The sequence below is a fragment of the Gasterosteus aculeatus genome, chromosome 5 (genome assembly GCF_964276395.1).
Source record: "Gasterosteus aculeatus chromosome 5, fGasAcu3.hap1.1, whole genome shotgun sequence".
NCBI lineage: Eukaryota > Metazoa > Chordata > Actinopteri > Perciformes > Gasterosteidae > Gasterosteus > Gasterosteus aculeatus.
The window spans coordinates 12,808,705-12,832,079 of NC_135692.1; the positions used below are offsets into that span (position 1 = coordinate 12,808,705).

General features: G+C 44.7%; 4 protein-coding genes and 1 long non-coding RNA gene across 6 annotated transcripts; 4 read left to right on the top strand and 1 right to left on the bottom strand.

Annotated features, from left to right (window-relative positions):
- Window positions 1–1,952: 1,952 nt before the first annotated feature.
- On the top strand, window positions 1,953–3,746 carry crygmxl2 (crystallin, gamma MX, like 2). The gene is made up of 3 exons (XM_040175712.2): window positions 1,953–2,319; window positions 2,698–2,940; window positions 3,425–3,746. Exons 1-3 carry the CDS (start codon window positions 2,311–2,313, stop codon window positions 3,698–3,700), a joined length of 528 nt encoding a protein of 175 aa, XP_040031646.1. The 5' UTR covers window positions 1,953–2,310; the 3' UTR covers window positions 3,701–3,746.
- Window positions 3,747–3,957: 211 nt separating this feature from the next.
- On the top strand, window positions 3,958–5,427 carry crygmx (crystallin, gamma MX). The gene is made up of 3 exons (XM_040177604.2): window positions 3,958–4,179; window positions 4,439–4,681; window positions 4,794–5,427. Exons 1-3 carry the CDS (start codon window positions 4,171–4,173, stop codon window positions 5,067–5,069), a joined length of 528 nt encoding a protein of 175 aa, XP_040033538.1. The 5' UTR covers window positions 3,958–4,170; the 3' UTR covers window positions 5,070–5,427.
- Window positions 5,428–7,264: 1,837 nt separating this feature from the next.
- aldh18a1 (aldehyde dehydrogenase 18 family, member A1) lies at window positions 7,265–17,066 on the bottom strand. Of its 2 annotated transcripts, none has more exons than XM_040177384.2 (18): window positions 16,342–17,066; window positions 16,088–16,181; window positions 14,999–15,135; window positions 14,358–14,507; window positions 14,005–14,109; window positions 13,756–13,908; window positions 13,189–13,279; window positions 12,639–12,763; window positions 12,276–12,420; window positions 12,015–12,088; window positions 11,689–11,788; window positions 11,298–11,518; window positions 11,049–11,186; window positions 10,700–10,895; window positions 10,335–10,456; window positions 10,037–10,223; window positions 8,726–8,821; window positions 7,265–8,575 (listed from the first exon to the last, which is right to left on the bottom strand). In XM_040177384.2, the coding sequence occupies exons 2-18, from the start codon at window positions 16,161–16,163 to the stop codon at window positions 8,379–8,381; spliced, it is 2,313 nt and encodes a 770-aa protein (XP_040033318.2). In that variant the 5' UTR covers window positions 16,164–16,181; window positions 16,342–17,066; the 3' UTR covers window positions 7,265–8,378. The 2 variants fall into 2 exon arrangements, with proteins under 2 accessions (XP_040033318.2, XP_077959613.1); XM_078103487.1 differs by having other exon boundaries at window positions 7,265–8,637.
- Window positions 17,067–17,257: 191 nt separating this feature from the next.
- Window positions 17,258–19,652, top strand: LOC120819718 (uncharacterized). The gene is made up of 3 exons (XR_005712307.2): window positions 17,258–18,307; window positions 18,811–18,975; window positions 19,048–19,652. It is a non-coding gene; the product is annotated as an uncharacterized LOC120819718 (long non-coding RNA).
- Window positions 19,653–21,089: 1,437 nt separating this feature from the next.
- pnmt (phenylethanolamine N-methyltransferase) lies at window positions 21,090–23,326 on the top strand. The gene is made up of 3 exons (XM_040177372.2): window positions 21,090–21,378; window positions 21,994–22,204; window positions 22,368–23,326. The coding sequence occupies exons 1-3, from the start codon at window positions 21,207–21,209 to the stop codon at window positions 22,804–22,806; spliced, it is 822 nt and encodes a 273-aa protein (XP_040033306.1). The 5' UTR covers window positions 21,090–21,206; the 3' UTR covers window positions 22,807–23,326.
- The last annotated feature ends 49 nt before the right edge of the window (window positions 23,327–23,375 follow it).

Below are 23,375 nucleotides of genomic sequence, written 5' to 3' on the forward strand. Positions count from 1 at the left end.
ACCCCCGGTTTGGATTAAGGGCATACGATTTGTTTTGAATTGAAAGAAGTCTCCTCTGACCTGAAAAATGTGTTTTACTGAGTGAATTCCGCAGGTTCACATTCTAATTAGGTACCAGCGACACGGATGGTTTTTTTTTTGTGTTTTTTATTCCGGAAGCCGGATAGATGAAAAAGGTTGCAAGTTAACTAGTGCCGGTGCTGCTATCTGTCAAAGTTTCTCCCATCTCTGTGGGGCGCACATCAATCACAGAGGTCCCCAACCGACAGCCATTCGGCGGGCCAACAGTGTCGTCATCTCCCTCTGCGATTACGCAGATCGCACAATGAGATCCTCGGACACAATGGAGCGGCAAATCTGGCCCCCCCACTCTGCTCCCCTCTCCTTTCCTTTTCTTCCATCATTCCGAGATGAAGAGTGGGAAGGCTCCGCAGCGGTAGCTTTCTTCTCCTCCGGGGGGAACTGAGAAAGCAGGCCGAGGGCCTCTGTGATGTTACTTTCCCTTCAGGGTGGGAGGAGATGTCTTGTAGCGCAGCTAAAGATGATCATTTGAGGGCCCGTGAAACACGGTCCCCACCCCCCCCCCCCCCCCCCCCCCCCCCCCTCCGGAAGCCACAGAGACGCGGAGAGAGCGAAGGTCCCGACTAATGAGTCAGGGTTAGCTGATGTTCCTCGGTGATGAAACTGGGGACAATGACGACGAGTCAGTTTTATTCCGGTTTAGACATTGTATTGCACCTCTGTTACACATGCCGTTTCTGAACACAGAGGTCAGAGGTCGGGCTGAGTAGCCGCTTAAAGACACCTCAGAGAAGCGAACACTTGGGTATGATTTCCCTGTCGTCTTGCTGCCTTCTTGCATCAAGTACAAACGTTTTACATTTATTAGTCACAAATGAAATCATAATCTGAGAACGAACATACGAGGAAAGCCTCAGCATTTGTTCTTATACGTTGATATAATGATAAAACCTTTCTGCCGGAGTAAATATTTGCTCAAGAATACTCTCGAAACAAAACAACATCCCGTCTGATAATCTGCCACAATTACGCTGCACGCTGTGATGAAAGGATATCAATGATCTACTTATGTCACGGAGAAAAGAGTGCAGCTTCAAACATGAAAGCTACGGAAGCCTGTGAGAGTTTCAAGTCAATGACTGATCAAAGGAGCAAAAGCTTATCAACGCTGTTCCTTAACACTGAACTGGTATCATATGGCTCTGGGTACGCTGCCGCAGTAGCAGTGGGTTTTTTGTGTTCTTTCTTTTTGCACAGGAACATAATGGCTATTGTGCTTTCTGGAACCATTTGCCTTTTTACACAGCCGAAGCTGCAGAAAGCGCACAAAGTGGAGAGAGGTCACAAGCCCTTTATTCCGATGAAAGGCTAAAGGATGAGAGTGACCTCTCTGGCATCAGCTGGGCTTCGGGAACACAATACATGGCGGCAAACTCTTTCTGGCCTTTTCCCCTTCAGCTCTGGGCTATACTTACAAGCCAAAGACTCAAGTCCAAACATCTATCATTTTATACAGAGACTCAAACACACACAGATGCCCCGAACCCCCTCCTTTTATATCCCGCAAACACACGCACACCGAGCAGTTCTGTCTGTACATCTGCAAACAGACCGGTCTCGTCTGGCATCACAGCACAACTGCAGGCTATGGAAGCAAAAAGAGAGACAACATATCACAGTAGATTACATCAACACGCAAAGCTTTACTCAGTCCACACTACCGAAACCACTTTTCTCCTTTAACAGGAATTGAATAACAATTACATTGTGACCCGCACGCGCTCGGGGAACGCACCAATCCAAACTCGCTCAAACGGGGACCGGCTGTAGAATAACTTTGTTCCAGTGTTTCCACGCTGACAGCAACGTGTGAGATGAAATCCTGAAACGGTTCGGTACTATTTCAGTGAGTGACTTTCAAAAAAATGACCCCACCCCATGTATACTTTTAATGCTTTGTTGTCGGAGGGGCCGCGTACCTAAAGGGCCTTTTGTGTGATATTTTAAAAGGCTGCGTCACCAGGTCATGGCAGAACACGGGTCATACAAACACCGAATAGCACTTGTTGGAGGGGGGGGGGGGGGGGGGGGTTGTGAATTCTATAGGTAAACTCTAGCAGAAAGCAGAGAAGGTAACGGCTGCCCAGACAAAGGGAACAGCAGATAAGGTAAAGAGTAGTACTGCAGTCCGTGACGAGTCAGAGGGCCTCATCGTCAGCGGGAGAGTATAAAAGGACCCGTAAGTGCGTCCAGGTCCACGGTGCGCCAGACGTCCACAAGCCTACAACCATGGGAAAGGTATGTGTGAAAACGGTGTGGCAGGGAACGAATACGCAGCGATGGGCAAAGAGAGGTTGTTTTTGAGGGTGAATACAAACTCATGCGATCAATAACTAGATGGTAGCCAAATATGACGGGTTCATCGTATTTGTGTGACAGTAACAACAAAGTTTACTGTGTTCAGACGATATAATGAGTTATTTAAATGCTATGAAAATAATACCCACACATAGTGTTCAGCGTGTTCTATCCTACAGTATTTGTACACGCCTATGCCTCTCAGTTTGTTTGGGAGAGCAGTGTCCCCTGCAGCCCATTCACGGGTATTGCGGCTGGTTGTTCATTACACCCAACATTAACCCGCGTGATGCACATGCTCCTCTCTCCCCTTTCAAGATCATCTTCTACGAAGGCCGCAACTTCCAGGGCCGCCACTGGGAGTGCAGCAGTGACTGCATGGACACCTTCCGGCACTTCAGCTGCTGCAACTCCATCCGCGTCAGCGGCGGTCACTGGGTGGCCTACGAGAAGCCTCACTACGGCGGCTACCAGTACATCATCGGCCCCGGCGAGTACCCCGAATACAACTCCTGGATGGGCTTCAACAACTGCGTGCGCTCCTGCCAGATGTACCCCCCCGTAAGTCAATCAAACGGACGGGATTGGTAGTCCTCTCATACCACCCCACCTCCCCCCATCTCCCCCCCGCCCCACCACTCACCTTGTGCATCAAAGAAATGAATGTCAATCACTGGGCCTTTTCATGTTATTAACGGAAGCTCAGGCAGGTCAGAGCATAAAACTGCGCTGCAGGGCCCACAAGGAGACCCAGTCAACCTTTAAAAGGGAATATGAACCTCCCCCCCCTTTTAGACTTGATGCATTCATTATAATTCTGTTAGTCACATTGAGTGTTTCTGGCAGTTAAGGGAGGGGAAAAATGTAATTCTGTCATGCTCCAAAAGGGCTGGCGCTCACTCTCATCCGTAGTGTGTAAGTAAGTGTACAAGAACTTTAAAGTTAAAGATACGAGCTCAGGGCTGAAGGCTCCACCAGAGAGCTCTCTGAAGCGCGTGCCAGAGAAGCCAGTAACAATCATTTTGTGATTTTCTTTCACACACAGTATAGAGGATCCTACAAGATGAGGATCTACAACAGGCCTGACATGATGGGACACACGATGGAGTTCATGGACGACTGCCCCAACCTGTACGATCGCTTCCGTTACCGCGACATTTACTCCTGCAACATCACGGAGGGATTCTGGATCTTCTACGAGCACCCTAACTACCGGGGGCGCCAGTACTTCCTGCGGCCCGGAGAGTACAGGGCCTGCGGGGACTGGGGCTGCCACAACCCCATGGTGGGCTCCTTCAGGAGGATGAGGACTGTCATGTAAACTCGACACAGGCGCAGCTCAAAATAAAAACTTGATTTTCAAATAACTTTGTGCTTTGTGAGATTTTTGGGAACAAAACGATGCATTACGAAAACATCCAACATGATGTAGCATGAGACCATGAAATAGCACATTTCCGTCACTGTCAAACATCCAGTGAAACAAAAACCCACAGTTTCTTTTTGCATCCTCTCCGCCTGCAGGAAGGTTTCTGACCTTCATGCCAATAAAGGCGGATGTTGCAACTCTTATTGTGTGGCCCTTTGGGAAAGTGCAGTTGCAGACTGTTTTCCATAGACGGACGTGGCTTTGGCGGCTCGCCATCCGCAGCGCCGTGCGGTCTATGCAGCCTACTGTGCTGACACGACAAAGCTTTGTTTCACATTTGCAAAGCCCTGATCCCAGCGGGGTCTATAAAGAGGTCCGGCACGGCCTGACATTTGGCCTGGACTGAATCTAACGCAGTTACAATGGGCAAGGTAAGCATGCCGCTTCACATCTACGCAGCGGAATCGACTAAAATGTTGTGTGTTATGTGTAACATGTTGATTACTTGCATTAACCTCGTGTCTTCTGTTGAGAATAGTAAATCATTGCAATTATCCAACTCAATTAGGAGTCCTAAGAAAATATATAGCCTATCTATTTGGAAATGGTTAACTTGCAGTTATTGTGGAAAAGAGACTAGAGGTTAGCTGCGTTCAAGAGTTGTAACGTTCGGCCATCCATCGCTCGCAGGTTATTTTCTACGAAGACAAAAACTTTCAGGGCCGTCACTATGAGTGCAGCAGTGACTGTCCTGAGATGCAGAAGCACTTCACCCGCTGCAACTCCATAAAAGTGGACAGCGGTTGCTGGGTGGCCTACGAGAAGCCCAACTACGGGGGCTACCAGTACATGCTGCAAAAGGGCGAGTACCCCGACCACCAACGCTGGGCAGGCTTCAACGACTGCATCCGCTCCTGCCGCATGGTGCCACCCGTGAGTCTTCGACTGAGGCCCTCTGCCCCGTTTGCAGCAATGAGGTCATTGCATTAGTAATATAAAGGTGGAATGGATGTTAAACGACGGTGTAATTTTTTTCCTCCCGCAGTACAACGGCAACTACCGGATGAAGATCTTCGAGCGGTCCGATTTTGCGGGTCAGAACCTGGAGCTGATGGACGACTGCCCGGATCTGAACGAGCGTTTCCACACCCGCGACATCTCCTCCGCCAACGTGATGGAGGGCTACTGGATCCTGCACGAACAACCCAACTACAGGGGACGCCAGTACTTCTTGCGCCCGGGAGAGTACAGGAGGCACATCGAGTGGGGAAGCAACAGCCCCACCATGGGCTCTCTGAAACGTGTCACCGAGCTCAACTGAGGCCCAGTTTCTTCTTTTATTTGATTTCATTTTACCCTTCCGGAGCCTCCAAGTGTTAAAGCCCCTTTTTTTCTCCCTGATGGAAGCGCTGTTTCAGTGTGGTCCAAACACTTGTGGTGTCCTGAGCCCGAGTCACACATTTGAATGATGGAGGGCTTCGGGTGTGTCAGATGTTTGGGTTACTTTGCTTTGCATCGTTGGCTGCAGTTCCTCAACCAAACTCTCAAGTGTTTAAGCGGCGCCCGATAAATAGTGATGATCCTTTTTTTCGCTTTGGTCGTCCCAGAGTGAAAACGGTTCCCAATCTCCTGTCCTGCTGGAATCCCAATAAAAGAAAACTTGATAAAAGTCAACTAAAGGGAGCCTTTGTTCATTTTCTATTGGCCACTACAGCTGTCACTACAAAAAGATCAGGGGGATGTAAGTTTTCATAAATCTGAGGAATATTTGGTGATTGAAGTCAGATCCCGATGTAACCACCGAGGTGCTGGAACAAGTTACTGCAGTTTGCCGTGATATTGTCATTCCACATACACAAAGAAAGATTATCAAGGAAACAGAAGCTTATTCTTTGAAGTTTGATATTAAAGACTAATAAAAAAAAGGGGGAATCTGAGGACGAGCATGTCGGAGTCTTTATGAGATCACATGGTGCAGAGTAAGCGCGTTGGGTCCATGAAAGATGCCCGTATTAGATCCACATCACAGGGCCAGTGCCAACTCAAAGAGTGGGAGTCAAAGTGGTCTGGTATTAGCCCGGAGCATCAAGCTCTCTCAGAACAAAAAAAAAGCACAAAAAAAAACAAAAGCCAGTCCGCATCCCCGCTCATGCATTTTTCATCAGCCCAAGATACGGAACCCTTTCAGAAATAAATATCAATTATTGAAATTGTTAATTAGACGCTGCGTAATTGGCAGAGATGAATAAATAACTTTGACCATTAATTATTGATTCAAATCAAAATTAAGCCCAATGGGGAGCGCATTTGAGTGTCTCTTAAGATCAAGCACAACAAGAAATGTGACTTTTGGCCTTGAGTAATGCCCAATTAAAGGATTGTCGGCTTTGCTGTACAAGTCCAGTGGTTCGCCGTCGTCGTTCTTTTTATATCTGTGGACGACATCAGCAGGGTACAACGTGGGGGCCGATCAGCTGGGAGCTCGATAAAGAGATGAGAGGCTGACAGTTAACCATAAATAGAAGTTCCTATAAGGTCATGAAGGGGCAGCGAATGCAAATATGAAACAGAATTCAGGAAGTAAGAAAACAGGTGGTTGGGACGATCAAATCATACATATTTAAAATAATTTATTGACTTAGATTGAAACATGCAGTATGAGACACTTTGGAAAGGATTTAGTTAAACATTTTGAGAGTGCGGCGTGGGTTTTAGCTTATTGCCAGTATATATGTTCAGTTTCAAATAATACAGACATTTCAGTCCGTGACCTCACAACGAAAGCCTTCCATATCACAACAAAACACTCATCAGTATCATGTTATTGCTTATGTAGATAACTGGTTAATAAAGCAACTGGGTAAACACACGTGCAGCTGAATATCAAGCGTTACCGGAGCAAACAACTTTGATGCGATATTGTAAAATAAAACTATATAACACACTGCGCCTCAAAATACTGAATGTCCCTGGATTGTTCCTTCTCTACCTCAAGTCATTTAGATGGTATTTTCAATCACTTCTCAGATAAAAAGGACAAGAGCGAGATCCGAGTTTTGTCTCCCTCTTCATCTCTGAACCCTTTGGACTTGGTGATGGGAAGCTGATTGAAGGGTAAGTAGTGCGTTTTAGAGAATGAATTCTTTAGATGCTGGGAAAGAGAAAGAAAAGGAAAGAAACAGAGGAACCCAGAACGCAGGCCTGTGATTCCATTATTAGTCTCAGTTCTCCTTTTCTGGCTTTTCATTTCTGATGGCTGGATAATTAAACCTCTATAGTATTGTCTTCCGTCTTCCTTGCCCCACTTCCAGCTATGCGAATTCCCCCATGGGCAACTTTAAAAAGGCTCTTTTTAAGACATCTGTTTTTCAGATCAGCACAACTTCTTTCCCCCCATTAATTTGTGTTCTATGTGAAAGTAGAAAGACTAGTGCCAGCATAGAGATGAAAATACGTGTATAAATCTTCCACATTTCGACTGCAAATATCAAAGAAAGCACAAAAAATATCCAAATATTCTCTTTCAACATTTCTTTTTATTCTAAAACATTGCTATTATACAAGCCAAACCAATCCTTAGGTGCGCGTTGTAAGACATCAGAAAGGAGCTCAGAGGCTGGAATGTTACAGGGCTTAATTTAAAAGCCGTCGCATTTGCCCCTCCAGCTTGAAGGAGGCAGCTTGTCAATTACCGTTGCTGCTCTGACGGAGGCTTTGGGCATCGCGATGAACGAGCAGGAGAGCGCAAGGCTTGGAACAATGGGCACAACTTGGAACAAGAAGAGGGTTTTTCTCTAAAATGGATGCTTTAAAAAGTATTCTACCTTGGATTGCTGTCAAATAAAAGCGATACATTTCTGAATGTGGAGAATAAATGTCATTAAGTTTCAATACGAGGAAATCTCAATCTGTAACACACCTGGATTGAGTTAAACTAAGAGAAAGTGCTGTTGTCTAAAATGTTACAGCATTCGTTCCTAACCTGAAACTACAAATAGATCAACATCTAAAATAATACCTGTACATTTAGAAAGAACTTCAATCTGAAATAACAGCAAGAAAAATAAAAAAAAGGGTTGTTGCATAAACAAAGAAAGCACATACTTTAGAGTCAGCATGAGCCAATGCAATCAGCTAAAATAAAATGAGGCCTTATTATAGAATATATGTACATTTAGAGCAGGAACTTCTTCTGGTCAGAATGATATACAACATCAAATAAATGCATCATAGATAAAGATACAACTTGCCCATAATCATGATACTGTGTTTTTAAAGCTAGAGAGAATCACAAACTGTGCCACTGATTAAATAAGCTGGAAACAACAACACCGCTGTACCGTTTGTTTAAATGAGCACTTACGATGGGAGCCTTTCGCCAACGACTGCGTCTCTGTAATTGTGCATATAACAGTGAAGAACTTCTGTGAATCAGCATAGATTTAGTCTCAAGTATTTCATCTTAGCTTCCCCCATTCTGCTTGACTCACCCAACTGGTGTGAAAGAACCACAGGCCGAGGTAGAACGCAAACTTGTGTAAACTCTTAGAGATGTTCTGAAGTGTAAACAGGAACACCAGAGGGGAGCTGCTGCTGAACATGAAGGCCCAGTGGGCGGGACGCCTCTGGTCTAGTTGCTTTCCCTCTGCCCAGCAGGAGGCCGCTCCACAGGCAGCTCTTGGTGGAGGTACTCCATGGAACCCTGCTCGGAGAAGTCCGCCGCAGCGTGCCCGTCGCCTCTCAGGAGCCACTTGGTGGTGAGCAGCCCCTCCAGCCCCACGGGTCCTCGGGCGTGGACCCGCGCGGTGCTGATACCCACTTCTGCTCCTGGAGGCGAAGACACAGGAAGACGCACAGAGAGGTGGGAGAAGAGAGACGATGTCAAATGTCTGGCGAAAAAAGAAGTTATAATATGATTCACAGGAACAGAGGCGACCAAAAGACAAATGATATTGTGATGAGGCCCCTCCCACTTACCAAGTCCAAAGCGGTAGCCATCAGCAAAGCGGGAGCTGGCGTTCCAGAAAACACAGGCGCTGTCCAGCAGCTGCAGGAACTGCTCAGCTGTGTCCTCTGTAAGAGAAAAGGAGCCTATTAGGACCACTGGGATCACAGCGTGGCATCGCCGTGCCCTTCCAGGCATTTACAAGTATGTAGGGACAATAATTAATTGTGAATTAAGGTCAAATAATTGTAGGCTGAAAGAAAACCTAGCTCTGCAGTTCTGAGGATTTCTTACCACAATCTTACAGGTTTCCAGTGCTACAAGTGTGACTTCATATCAGTCTAAGTCAAAATGTCCTCCAGAGCAATCATTTAGTTGCTACGCAGCTTTAAAAATTGAATCCAACTTTTTTTTTTAGCTCAATCAGAAAATAATGTATTAGTGAATGAAATTGAGATTGAAATTAATCTCGATCACAGATCTTCTCACCCCCCCCGCCCCCCCCAAAAAAATCCTTCGATACATACTTATATTATATTGATATCTATCCATCTCTTATTAAGTGTATCCCTAATAAATACTACATATACCTTTCCATGTCTACATTTTATCAAGTGTATCTATTGTGTCTCTCCTTTGTATTAATCCTTCTTCTGTCACGTTGGAGTACACGTGAATTCATTGAGGTTCCTTCTGTGGTCACCAGATGGCAGCAGCAGTGTGTCAGAATGATCCCCAATGTAGAAATGTCAAAGGCACACTCGGTTGTATTCCAATACCGACATTGATTAGTAAGTTGGAACATTATATAGTACGTCCTAATACGCAGCATGTAAAATGCTGTGGGTCAAAGACACCAGGACGTTCAGCTGCATGCCGCCACATTTTGTAACATGGCTTTTCTGGCTCGTCCGTCCCACCATCCTCTATGCGGCAGATAAGCAGACAAATGACGGCTCATTGATTTAATCCACAGGGACAGCTGACGGATGTATGAGCAAGAGGGTCAAAGCTTAATTCCTAACGTATGATGACAAAGTAATATGTCCCATTTTCATGCAGCAGATATTCCCACAAATGTCCCGAGTCCTAAAAAATGGAAGTATGTTAGTATTCAATAAAGTCTACAAGCAATATGCGGAGGTAGAATTTGGGGATACTGTGGACTCTGCATCAAAAAGGTTTCCATCAACATGAATTAGAAAGAGGTCGCCGAATGGCTGATTTAAAAAAAACTAAAACTGTAAAAAACTGTAATGAAACAGTTACATGACATAAAAAGTTACGACAAGAATGGACTCCTGTCAACTGTGTTTTTAATCTGCTCTACATTTGAAACCTACCATTTTCTGTGACGATGACGTCCGTGTGGGAACTGCCGTACTTGTGAATGTGGTCCACAGCCTCCTGCATGCTGTCCACCACCTCAATGCAGCACTCCAGATTGCCGTACTCGGTCCGCAGGGACTTTGCCTCCGACGGGCTGAACGCCAGGTAGGAGGCGAACCGAGGGCCTGCGTGAATCTTAACCTAGTGACGACAACACGGAGCAATGACGACAACGAGTCCGTGTGGAAAAACGTGTGTGAAAATGAGCTTTTTTCCTCGTTCGTCTTTGGGGTTGGACGCCGAGCGACGTACCCGTTCGGCGCGCAACATGTCAACGATCTGGTCAAACAGCGGCGTCCTGAGGACGTCCCTGTGGATCAGCAGGCTCTCCATGGCGTTACATGCAGCCGGGTAGTCGCACTTGGAGTCTCTGACTGGAAAGGGCACATGTCAGTCAATTCCTGCCACGTTCCCAGTTGGCACGGTTAAAGCCGTAATGTGTATGGCCAACGTTCCAAAATAAGGTGAAGAGGTTAGAATGTTAACCCTGGCCTATACGGTCTTGTAATATATATTTTATTTGTGAAATGACTACAGCCAGAAGAAAACTAACATTTTGTAAACTCACACAGCTAATTTTACAATAGAAGTAATCAGGGAGGTTTATACATGCGGACCGATTTTGATGACTTTGTCCACACTGGCTTCCCCGTCGACGTAGACGTGGCAGATCCCCTCGCTGTGGCCCAACACCGGAATGCCCTTCGCGGCCCGCTGGATGTTCCTGACCAACTGGGAGGATCCTCGAGGGATAATCAAGTCGATCATCTTGTCCAGTCGGCACAGATCCTCCACATCCTCACGAGTGCTCACCTTGTAACAAATACATGTTCGTCAACCACAGCCGCTACAAGTCCTACGAGCTCGCTCGGCTTTATTTCTAATTCCCCAATCAAAGCCCAGTAAAAGGTGTTACATGCAGGGTTTCTATTGCCTTGTAATAAATGTATAGGCAACATTTTTTACCAGCTGCACTGCCTCTCCGACTCCGTGCACGGAAAGGGCTTGCTGGGCGAGCTGGTGGAGGATCCGGTTGGTGTTGGCGGCCTCCTTGCCTCCCTTCAGCAGGAGGGCGTTACCGCTGGCTATGGCCAATGCGGACACCTGGAGGTAAAGAAAAAACAAGTGTTTGCGTTACTAGCCATCTAAAAGAGACATTTGTTGGAACGTATACACACACGTGTAGACAGAAGTGTTCTTGGTATGACATCTTACCTGGGGAAGGCAGTCAGGTCGGGCCTCGAAGATGACCAGAAGGACTCCTATGGGCACGGTTATCTGCTCCAGCTCCAGGTTGTGAGCCACCCTGGTCCTGCGCAGCACGCGGCCCACGCTGTCCCGAGCCGCCACAGCAATCTGCCGCAGACCGACGGCCAACGCGGTGAGTTTGGCTGGTGACAAACTCAGGCGTTTTAGCATGGCGGGTGGCAAATGGCCTGTAAGGAGGGAGAGATTGTGAGAAAGTGACGCAGCCGCCCTCTGGTGGAGAGGTACGAATTATGCAATTCTAATAAAATTACTTTGTCAGTAAGTTTATGTTGCTATATGATGATTACGTAGAATAACATTTGATTCTTTCTTGCCAGTGAATGTGTTCCTCTGTTACCTGCATGTACAGCGAGGTCCATGTCCGTCTTGTTGGCAGTCAGAATCTCTTCACTTTTTTCAGTCAACAGCTCTGCAAGACGGCAGATGATCTCACTCCTCTGACAACGCAGTGAACCAAAAATCGGCCGGATGAGAAAATCCATCCACAAGAGGTCAGTGTTTCTTTGTATCGGATCAATTGTAAGCTCAGCTCCTTTTAAATCATACGTGTTTAGAGATGTTTATCACAATACGAACACATATTCTATTAATGAATGAACTAAAGAACGTCAAACGTATCTAATGATTACAATAGTATTTATTTTTCTTAAAACCATGTGACACCTGATGTGGTTGCAGAGATGCCAACGTTCTTCCAGAGATACGTGCCATTTCAGTCTGGTGCTCGACCGTTGGGCCTGGTGAAGGGTCAGGGGTCAGGGACAAACTTCACTCAAAGTACACTCAGTAGTCAGCTTATTATTAGGTACACCAACCTAAAACTAGTGTAGTCTAATACAAGCATAAGCTTTAATCAGCCTCTTTGGACAAAAACAGAACATTCTAACCACGCTGGGTACTGTTTGAGAGGAATAGAAAACTCACCAGCAGGTTGGATCTCAGAAAAAAAAGTTCCCACTTTCTTGCCCTCCACAATGTCAGTGATGACGTGACCCGTTACTTTGGGGTGGGTGCCATTTGCGATGACCACTGAGGTGCCCCCCTGCAGGGCCCACAGGGCAGCCTTAACCTGCAAAAACACACAATTACAAAGTCTAGGTCTTTAATTTTTATAAATGAGATTACCTTCCACATACATTACATCAAATGAGAAGAATATAATTGAATTTATTGACACAGTAAAAGTACTGGAACCACGCATTGTCCAAAAAGCTTTGCACTAAAATTAAGGCTTTTTTTACTTGAATGTAGAGTTTTTAACAAAGCAATTTAGTGCGTTCAACATACCTTGGCCTCCATGCCTCCAATTCCAACTCTGGACTTTGTGCCATAGATGATGGACTGCTGGTCTCCAGGGTAGAAGATGTCAATGAGCTTGGCGTCATCTGTTCCAGGGGGGCTGTTGTACAATCCTAAGAATTCCGCAGTGCTTAAACAACTTATTTGCTCGGACATGGGTTCAAAATACACAACGCAGCAAGACACATAACCGGTTATCTTTTGTGAAATATATTCTACACTACTGCCTGTCAGCATTGGACTGGCACATACATTTGATAGAACTGACGATTCCCACTCAACCTTCTCAATCTGCTTGATTAGTCACTAAATGGACCCTCGGCGAGCTCATGACGCACTCGCATGCACACACACACTTTGCGGTTACCCCATCAGCATCATTTTCAAACACAAAGGCAGCAGGTCTGTGTTTGTCTCTTTCACATGACTCTCATTTGACCCCGAGAGGGGTGGTGATTTTTCCCCGGGTAAAGAGCGCGGACAGATGGTGTTGTTACCCAACAGCTGACCCAGACTGTTGTTGTGGTAACACGCATACCTTCCACGTCAGACAGCGCGATGAGGAGGTCGGCCTTCATCTCCACAGCCAGCCGCGCCGCCAGGCTGTCGTTGTCCTTGATGCTGATCACCTAGAGAAACGGAACGGAAAAAAAGGCTGCTCCTGAAAACAGAGAGCCAGTCACCGGCCGTTTAGCCGTCCGGTCCGGTTCTTAACGGCTGGAGGCCAGCTGATAAACAGAAAAAAATGTTCTAAACACGCATGTTCTGTGAAAAGGCTTCATCACTGTTGTGTTATGGCACTGCGAAATGTTCAATTTCAGTGCATTATTTTTATCTGGATGATTCACTGAATAGCTCAAAAAAGTTAGCGTGGACCAAAGTGATTTGCAAACCCTTGTTAGAAGTTCAATATTATTGAAGGGGTTTATTTTATCTGTGCAATCAGAACGAGGCTAAATTAATAAATTAATTAGGCTATTTTTCAGTGTTTGCTTGTTTCTGCAGGAGGACAGGTAAAGGTTACAGACACAAGTTCACATTTTACGAGCGTAGGTCTCTACCAACCACTTCAGCACCCCCCCACGCCGTCTGTACCCACGCTCACCCCCTGCAGGTCGCTGTTGGGCTCCGGCGGCGGCACCACGGCGTCATTGGTGTTGATGATGGGCACGATGTTCATACGCAGCAGCTCCCGCAGCGTGCTGTTCAGATTCTGCCGCTTTTGGTCATCGTGGAAATCCAGATTAGTCACGAGGACCTGAGAGAGAGAGAGAGAGAGGGCGAGGGAGGGATCAAAAGAGGTCACTTCGCACAACGCGTGCCGGCCTTCGGCTCTCTGAACTTGTAGAAGTACCTGTGCCGTGCAAGTGGTGTATTGGGTGAACATGGCCTCATACAGCGCCATCAGGCCGCTCTGTCCCGCCGCAGCACAGGCCCGGGCCTCCAGCACTGGCAGAGACTGAGCACAAATGCAGTGAAGATATTTATTTGATTCTCTCAGAAAATAACCACCGGCATATGTCTGATGTAAATAATAGAACACCTTATATTGCAGGGAAATCAACTCGATGGCACCATGACATTACGTACCGAGAGGCCCATTTGTGAGTCTCAAGAAACACTGAACATTTAACTTCATAAAGGTTGCCTTCATTATGTGACTCAGCGTTACCGTAGGCCTCAACATATCCGTCCACGTTCTCCTACCACGTCTTTGAGCTGATTGTGTCCTGAGTGCAGCGCCTGTCGGACACTCTGGGACAGCAGGATCTCGTGTCTTAATCTTTGCTTGCCAAACGCCACGGCTCCACTGGTGACGATCATCATCTCCCTGCCTTGGCTCTGCAGCATGGCCACCTGGACAACGAGACAGCCAGTTAGGAATCATACACCACAGCTCGGGATATACTTGCTGTTTAGACTCATTGGGGATTCAGCTTTAAAAAAAAAAAATCACACTATTGGTGTTCAAAGCAAGAAATGTTTGATTGAGAATTTAAATTCAATGTGTCTTCTACCACGTAAACAATCCAAGAACAATGACAATTGTGTTTTATATGCAAGATAAATAGAGATGAACTCTATTTTCATATCAATTATACTTGCATCAATTGAATGCTTCAATGCATCTCGTAGATGTGTAGTAAAGAAAAATAGAAAAGGAAAGTTGAATACAACAGAATCAGCTAAAGCAAATGGTAGAATGAGAAATAAAGTATACCCGTGTAGATAAAAACAGATCAAACACAGTGGATGAAAAGGAAATCAAATGAAACAGACGCTGTCGAAGCTTGAATTTCAATAATGTACTAATGTACATTTAAGTTTGCTGTTATTCGACCTCCTACCTGCTCCACAATGGAGGCCAGCCTCCCCAGAGCCAGGCCGCATTCATCGCCACGGGTGACCACCGCGCTGCCGAGCTTCACTACGATCCTCTTGGCCCGACGCAGTTCACCGCGGTGTGCAAAGGAGCCGACGTGGGCTTTGTGGAGGTGCAGAGGGCAAATACGTTATTTTTACATTACTTCTAAGAGAGAGGGCTTTACCGGCTGAATAAAGACACGTTAGTCATTCAGGAGAAAAATATGACAAAAACTATTCTACTGTGATTAATTAATCACTCTTGAAAGCTTCCTTCATATTTACATGGGGAACTAAATTAGGAGATCGATTTATCAATGCAAATTTATTGAAAATTAAATCCAAAAGTCATGGTTTACAATACAATCAATGCACTGTTGTATGAAGCACTTTTGATCAATATATTGATATAAGCCTTTCATTTTCTTTGCGGATTTCCATTGATAATACAATTGATACAAAAGTAAAGCCCTCTGTTAAGTTAGATTCTGTAACCAGGGAAACAGTTAATCACGGCCTTCAAAACCGCAACATCAGCGGGCGAAGCAGAAAAGCCTGCTGACACTACACATCCCTCTGAGGCAATGAAGCGTTGAGATGGAGAGAGGTAGAGAGAGAGAGAGGGAGAGAGAGAGAGAGAGGGGGAGAGGCCTTTGACATCTTGTTCTGACCATGGTTGGTCCTGCAAGCAAAACATCCAATAAACACAGTTTGCACAGTAAGCTACAACAGCAATCATCATTGTCCACTTTCGATAAATAAATACAAGAAGGTGCTTTCTAATTTGTAAAACGCACATAAGAAATGGCCCGTCACAATTCCCCTGAGCCAGATGAGACCTGTTTGAATTCATTGTTTCATTGGAGCAAATGTCAAAACTTATTTATTAATTTACAGCAATATCAAGTAAGTGTAAATGTCTGGTATTTATCGAAAGCATTCATTCTAAAGTTGAAACTAATTGAATCATCATAGGTTCAATCATTCTGTTATTATTCTGTACATTGTTCCTCCAATTCATCAGTAAAATGTTGGGTCTGTTAGAAAATAGGTGGTGCTGCAGCAGGACTTGCCTTGGGTCAGGGTTCTGGCGAGGAGCCGCCATCCGTGTCTCTGGTGGTCCAGGTGGGTCAGCCCGGGCAGCAGCATGGTGTGTTATCTCAAAGACTTACAGGGTGAGAAATGCGAAAAAACACACGAGCAGCAAATACATTCAACAAGTTAGAGTTGGGTAATAAACAAATAAATAAAATAAAAAGTGGTTCTTAGTGAACTAATAAATAGTTTATGTATAATTGCCCTTTTGTCTTGTTAAGTTTGTTCTTACCGTGAAGTCCCGGCTCGTCCTGTGCACCTGGCTTTGGCCCCCGAGCGACCTTTTCTGATGAGTTTTTCTCATCTTTGTTCACCCGTTATTCCGCCATTTAGCACGGATTTAAGGTTACTACAAAAGGGGGGGGGGTGCGGATGAGAGCGACTCCTCCCCCGGCAAAGAGCTGCTGATGAAACCGCCGCCGACGTTTACAAAGAATGCCGACACCGCCTTTGTAAATTGTTCCTCGCTACGGTTAGAAGAAAATGGATTAAAGTATCACTCTCGGTCGCATTGACATTGAATTAAGCTGCAATTATGCTGCAATTGAAGTTTTTTTAACTCATGGAAGGTGGAGGTGAACTGCCAGGATGTGACGTCAGGCCGGCCGGCCGAATGCGGAACACGAGCGGAAGTGAAACACCTTTCAATATAAAACGCTACTTCTGGCACTAACAATTTGTTTTCGTTGTTATCTTTTTCCTTTCTCCTTTATTTGTGTTTATAACAGTTTTCTTTTACAGTTACCTTACGTTGGGATACCATGTTGGATTCCTGCCTGTTCCTTATTTTAGTATGGTGGCTTATGTTCTCCGTTCTGTCATATTGTAAATGATGATATCTACAATAAAAACAATATATTTGCTAAAAAGTACTAAAAAAGCCAAAGGCCTTTTAAAAAGAGGATTTGTAACTAATGATCACTATAAATCACATGAATCAGTACATTTTGATAAAAATAATAATCAGAACCGTCTATCTCGTATTTAAAATTATACAGGGCAACCAAAGTTTGAAAAAAACTTCTTCACTGTTCATTTCTAAATATGCTCAGTTTGTCAATCTGAAACTAATTGAAGAACAAAGTGGAACCAGCTGTAATTCATTAACCTGTGCACATTATATTTTCACCCTGGGGCGGAGAAATCACGGGGCTGCAGTAGAGATGGTGGTTTTCTGTACTTGCACCATCCTACTGTGACAAAAGTTACCCGCAGCAGATTTGACTGACACTGTCGGACTCCCCCTGCCTCTAGGACCTTAGATAACAAAATTGGCTCCTGTTTCTCTGGCTAAATGTGTGTTATTCCATTATATATGCCCTGTTCTTCCCTCTGTAGTCCGCTCTTTCCCTTTATCTGTTCTTCTTTGTTCCTCCCACCGTTGGCTCTTTTATCTTTCCATCCGACTCACAGGAACGATCTGACCACTACTTTACTGCTGGCTACACTTATTCACTAACTGCCGCGTGGGTTCGTATCTGCACAACCTCTTAACTTCCTGCAGATCTGTTCGTTTTCATCACTTTGTTTTTGATAGAAGTACAACATTTAATGTACCTACGGGCAATAATTGCCTCTCTTATCCAGTGACCACATTTGAATTCACTCAACAGCACTTGAGGTTTGAGAAAAAACAACAACATTAAAAACAAGTGATACCACCAGTGTAACTTTGGCACGGGATCACCAGTCCTTTGGTAGAAAGTTCTGTGTTATAATGACCTAACCTCCCTTCCAAACTATGTGAGCCTTTTCCACGTCATACTAGTCCTGGAGGTTTTTCTGTGAGCGTCTGATAATGCATTTGGATAGGATGGCATCGTAGTCACTGAAGAGCCAGTGAGTCTCATGCATTCACTGAAGGGTGTGACAAAGCTGTGGTATTTGACAAATGAAAACGGGCTGATTGTTTCTAATATCAACATGTCTCGGTGGGGGCAGCGGCAGTCTAAAATAGCCTCAGATACATGGTCATATAACCCATCTCATGCTCGACTCGCACAGTCGGGCTGACCAGTTATCCGCTGAACAAAAACAGATCAGAGAAGCTCAACTGTTTCCACTGAAGATCCACATCTATCTCTGGAGAAGTTCTCTCGGGCAAACATCGAGGGGGAACGATCGCTGTAAGCAAACGGAAAAAAGCAACATAAAGAGTGAGCCGAAAGGTTTGTTTGAAGAAAGGATCAGAAAAAAAAGTAAGTTTCGTTGACATTTTATCATTATTTAAAATTTTACTATCAATCTATGACAATCTAAGCAGCCTCTAGAATAGATTTAAAATTGTGATAATGGCCACATTTTTAAAGGGAGTCATTTCTATTCCTTCAACACATATTACCTTTCAGTAATATGTCCATCATTTTCTCTGCAGTTTTTATTAAGGCCTGTCAATTATGAAAGTGTTGTGACGCCAAAATATATAATATAAATCTAAGTCTGGATGTGATAAGAACTTCAAATGCTACTACGTCACAGAGTCCCCCACTTTCCTCAAACTTTATGTTTGTCCTCGCAAAATAAGACTTTCACACCCTTACACATCAACAGTATAAAGCAGAGCGGCACAGAAAAGAAAAATGATATACAGCATATAAATGAGTCAAATACAAAATATGAGCAGGAGTGACGTTACTTTATGAGATACTTTGAGATAATTACTAGACCCGTAACTGAGAATTTTCTGACCTCTATTATTCAGACTGATCCAATCCAGACGCGATCGGTGGACAGCGGGGATGTGCGGTGTGGGTGGTACTGGGAGAGCTGAACTGGAGTGCAGCGTCCTGGAGGAGGACTGGCAGACAGGACAGAGCTACATGGCTCACTGGCACAGCCTCACCCTCGTTCCACAGCATCCCCACAGGTGAGTAGAAAAACCAAGCGAGCTAAATTGACGTTGAGGGGGAAGTACGGTTGTTTGTTTGGTTGTCCAAAGGACAGTGATGGAGGCGGAGAGCTCGGATAAACACTGGGAGGCCAGGAGGCTCCTGCGGAGATTCCTCTCGGGGGCCATCAGCAGGAATTACACACATCCCAAAACGCACCTGACCAGAAGACCCCATCAGCTCATCTCAGACCCTTCCACCATGGGGCCGAAGGTGCAGCGAGGTCCAGCTCATATACAGAAGGAAGAATATTGTGCGACCACAAGAGCAAAGGGTGTCAGAGACGAGTGAGAGAGGAAGAGTGTGGTGAAGATTCCTGGTATAAAAGTTATGTCTTGATAAACAAGATACAAAATATTCTTGTGTACCATGTTGTCAGATTGATTCGTAATAGATTGTGTTTGTGACGAACCTTTTGGGTAAAAGCATGTGGGATAATAAAAAATTGTAACTGTTGCAGAGAGATTGAATCATTAGCATGAAAATAATTTAGATCAATGCTCACAATGATTAATGTTTTTGGTACTTTCAGGCAATTGCTTTGGAATGTGAGTTGTATCTTTATTATCTTTGTGTACTGTAAAGAAGACTGAGGTTAAAAATGTCCATGTATGTATTCCATTATTCTAATAAATCACTTTGCTGTCCATCTGAACATCTGTGTTTTATTGCTTCTTTGTATTAAAAATTGGGAACATTTATAAGCTTCTACAAGGATTTTCCATCCAAAACAATAATAAACTTGCCAAAAGCAATTGAATAGACTTTTGCATTGAAAAAAAAAAACAAATGTCACATTCTACATAGTTCTACTCTAACCGTAACATTCAAATAACCTTATTTTAACTACATCACCTTGCAGAATTCCAAATCCCAAATACCTCATGTCCCCTGGACACAGCCGTGTTTTGGATGTCTGGAGGGGGGTCACGTCTTTTGGGCGTTTGTATTCGGGATTACGGTACAGCTGCCATGGATTAGCAAGGTGTTAATAGACTCCTGGGGAAAATACAGTTGATTACAGCATGGCATGGATTAGTTCAGCTGTTGCTCTGGAATACGCTGGGAATAGATGGAAAATTAATTTAATCAGGGGTTGAAGCTCGCGGTTTAGTCAGCTGGACTCTGTGGCGAGATGTTTTAAAATATACACAAAGTTATGTCAACTAGGTGATGAATAAAATTGGTCTCATTCCCTGGTGCAAAATAACCACACCGAGCAGCTACAGTGAAGTGAGATAAGTATTGAAAATACTTTTAATGGGAGTCAGTAAATGTATTTGAAGAGTTGACATAACAGTGTCAATCTTAAATGTGAACCACTGCTGTAAAAACTGCCTTTATCTTCACAAGGTAAACGTTGGAGAGCAGAATAACAGTTTACATTGTGATCAGGCACCCAATCATAAAGATTAATATATCAGTATTAACCACGGGCGTTTAATCATCTTTGCATGAACATGTAAATGTCTTTATTTCTTCAATCTTTTTACGCCGGTGGATTTCAATGTCCTCTAAACCTGAACTTTAATTTGCTTCCAGAGTGCATATACGAAGTAACACCAAGAAATAGTTTGAGATCTACTAAAAAAGTGCAGCAACTGTGTGTCAGTCTCTTTCATTAAAAGTCCGTTTTTAGTGGGCTAACATCTTGCTCTTTTTGGTGGATTCAATTTAACCTCCAATGATGTAATGTTTACTATCGCCTGTCAGCATGAGAGACTTTTCTTTTTCTTTCAGCTCCCGCTCACCACTCCCCATTTTTACGCCGCCCAATTCAAACATCATCGAGGTAAAATGGCGACATGGAAATGGAGACAAATCTGTTTGTGTCTTTCAAACAGGGTCCGCCTGTGTCAAAACTGGTCCATTGTTTGCATGTAAAAGGCCCTTTAGAGTGATTGTTGAGATACGGAGGGCCTCTGAAAGGCGGGTGGACGACCTGAAAGTCCATTAGTGGGTCCAGTGTTGGAGGAAGCCCCCCTGATCTGATGGTATCAGCACCTCGGGGCAGGGAACGTGAACAGAGCAAATGCTATCAGGCGGCAACACAGGCCCCAAAACAGGATCGCTATCTCTGCCCAGGAGACTCAGAGTGGCCCAAAGCACACGGCGAAAACACTCGTGGAGGTATATAAGGCAGTGGACAGGGTGACGGTGCACCTGAAGGCTGACCACCCAACGTCAGGCTCTCAAAGAAAACGCCGCGATGGAAGAGAAGGGAACAGAGAACGGAGTGGCAGCCATGGCGGCCTGCTACCAGGGATTCGACCCTGCAGCGTATCTGCAATATAACTACACTCCGCCGCGGGCAGATTTTGAGAGAAAGGACAGCATTGTGCCGTGGAAACTGGCATGCCTGCATCGAGCTTTCACTGAAGGTGAGACGAGAAGAAAGAAAAAGTCTATGAACTACGTTAATACTATGTAGATGCTCAGTTAAGAAATGTAGCCTATAAAAAACAACATAACGTGTGAAAAAACGATATTCTCCAATTTACACACCTAACTTATAGACAGGTGATAATACAATGACTTTAACTGCACACCAAAACTTTAACCCAGTTAAGAGTCAAATGCTCTAGGCCGGATGTTGTTCTCACTCTATCTCTTAAATCTAATAGATACAATAATATTTAATTGAATATACTGAATTTGAATAACTTTTTATATGACTATGAGAAATCCTTCGAGAATTAAAGTAATAAAATAGATTTTTTTTTTTATGTATTGGAAGCTTACATTTTATTAAATAAAAAATTACACACATTTTCGCTTTGCAATTTACCTGCAAGGACTCTTCACTAAAACCCTTTTATCAATATTCTAAACATACTTTACCTCTTAATACTGGGTAGTTCCAGATAAATCTGGTCCACGTCCAGCACTTGACCTTTGAAGCATATGAATAACCACACAATCTAAAACACATCTAACTTGTATTCAGACGTGTGAACAAGAGCCGATCTATCAATCACGGTGTTCTTCCTTTCCAGGCGATGTGAATGGCGAGCTGCTGGTGGACATCGGTTCGGGTCCCACCCTGTACCAGGTGCTGAGCGGCTGTGAGGTCTTCAACAAGGTGCTCCTCACAGATTACCTGGAGGTCAACCGGCGGGAGCTGAGGGGCTGGTTCCAGGACGAGGGAGCCAGCAGCTTGGACTGGACACCTTACCTGCAGCACGTCTGCAAGCTGGAGGGACGACGGTATGAACAGACCCCTTACGACTTTTTGTGGGCCCCGGAGGACAACTCGGGGAATCACCAAAATGGCAGTGTTATATACAAATGCTTCAAATGGTGAAGACTGATACTGCGTACCGGTTATTAAAGCTGTTTTTTTAATCACATTTCATTGATCTTGTCTCAGGCCCTCAGCATGGACAGAGAAAGCTGCCAAGCTACGTCAGGTCGTCAAGGACATCGTCCCCGTGGACGTCCACCGCCCTCAGCCTCTGTCCCTGGACGACCTCCCTTCAGCAGGGGCGGACTGTCTGGTGTCCTGCTTCTGCCTGGAGAGCGTCAGCCCGGACTTGGCCGCCTTCACGAGGGCCCTGGGCCACATCGGGAGGCTCCTGCGGGCCGGCGGCCACCTCCTGCTCATCGGGGCCCTGGGAGAGAGTTACTATTTCGGGGGCCCCGGCGTGAAGATCCCCGTGGTTCCACTGAACGAGGCCCAGGTCTGCGCCAGTTTGAAGGAGAGCGGCTACACCCTGATCAGGCTGGAGGTGTACACACTGCCCCAGGACATGAGGGTGGGGGTCGATGATGTGTCTGGGGTGTTTTTTGCAAAAGCAGTAAAGGAGTAAAAGTTAGAGTGGAGGAAGAGAGGACACACAAAGGGTTATTAATATTGAAAATGAAAGTGAAGAAGATATATGCGGATGAAATTATTATTGATTAAGTCAAGTTGTTTGCTTGATTTGGCAGAGCTGACGTTTTAAACAAGAATGGGGTTATTTATGATGCTAATAATAACCACACAACAAATATTCTATTACTTCTATTCTATCACTAAAAGAAAATGCAGAGAATTATTTAACTTCATTGTTATTTGATTGGTTCAGTAAATGTTTTTTCTGAGTTTCAATGAAGAGACGTTTCCATTTAGAAATGTAATTGGACAGCGCCACCTGCAGTTCAAACAGCAGCATCAAGAATGCCTCCGTGTTTGTTTCAGGGTAAGCGTTTCACATCATGACACACATGTTATCCAAGCTGTTCATAAACAGAATATTTTGATATGCTTATTTTTTTCTTCAGTGAAGAGGCTGACAAGTTGCTCGTTCTGTTCATTTGCGATTATAAATAAACTGATTTCCAAATGTATTCAACCTCTGATCGTATATATGAATCATTGCATAACATTTCCCACGCA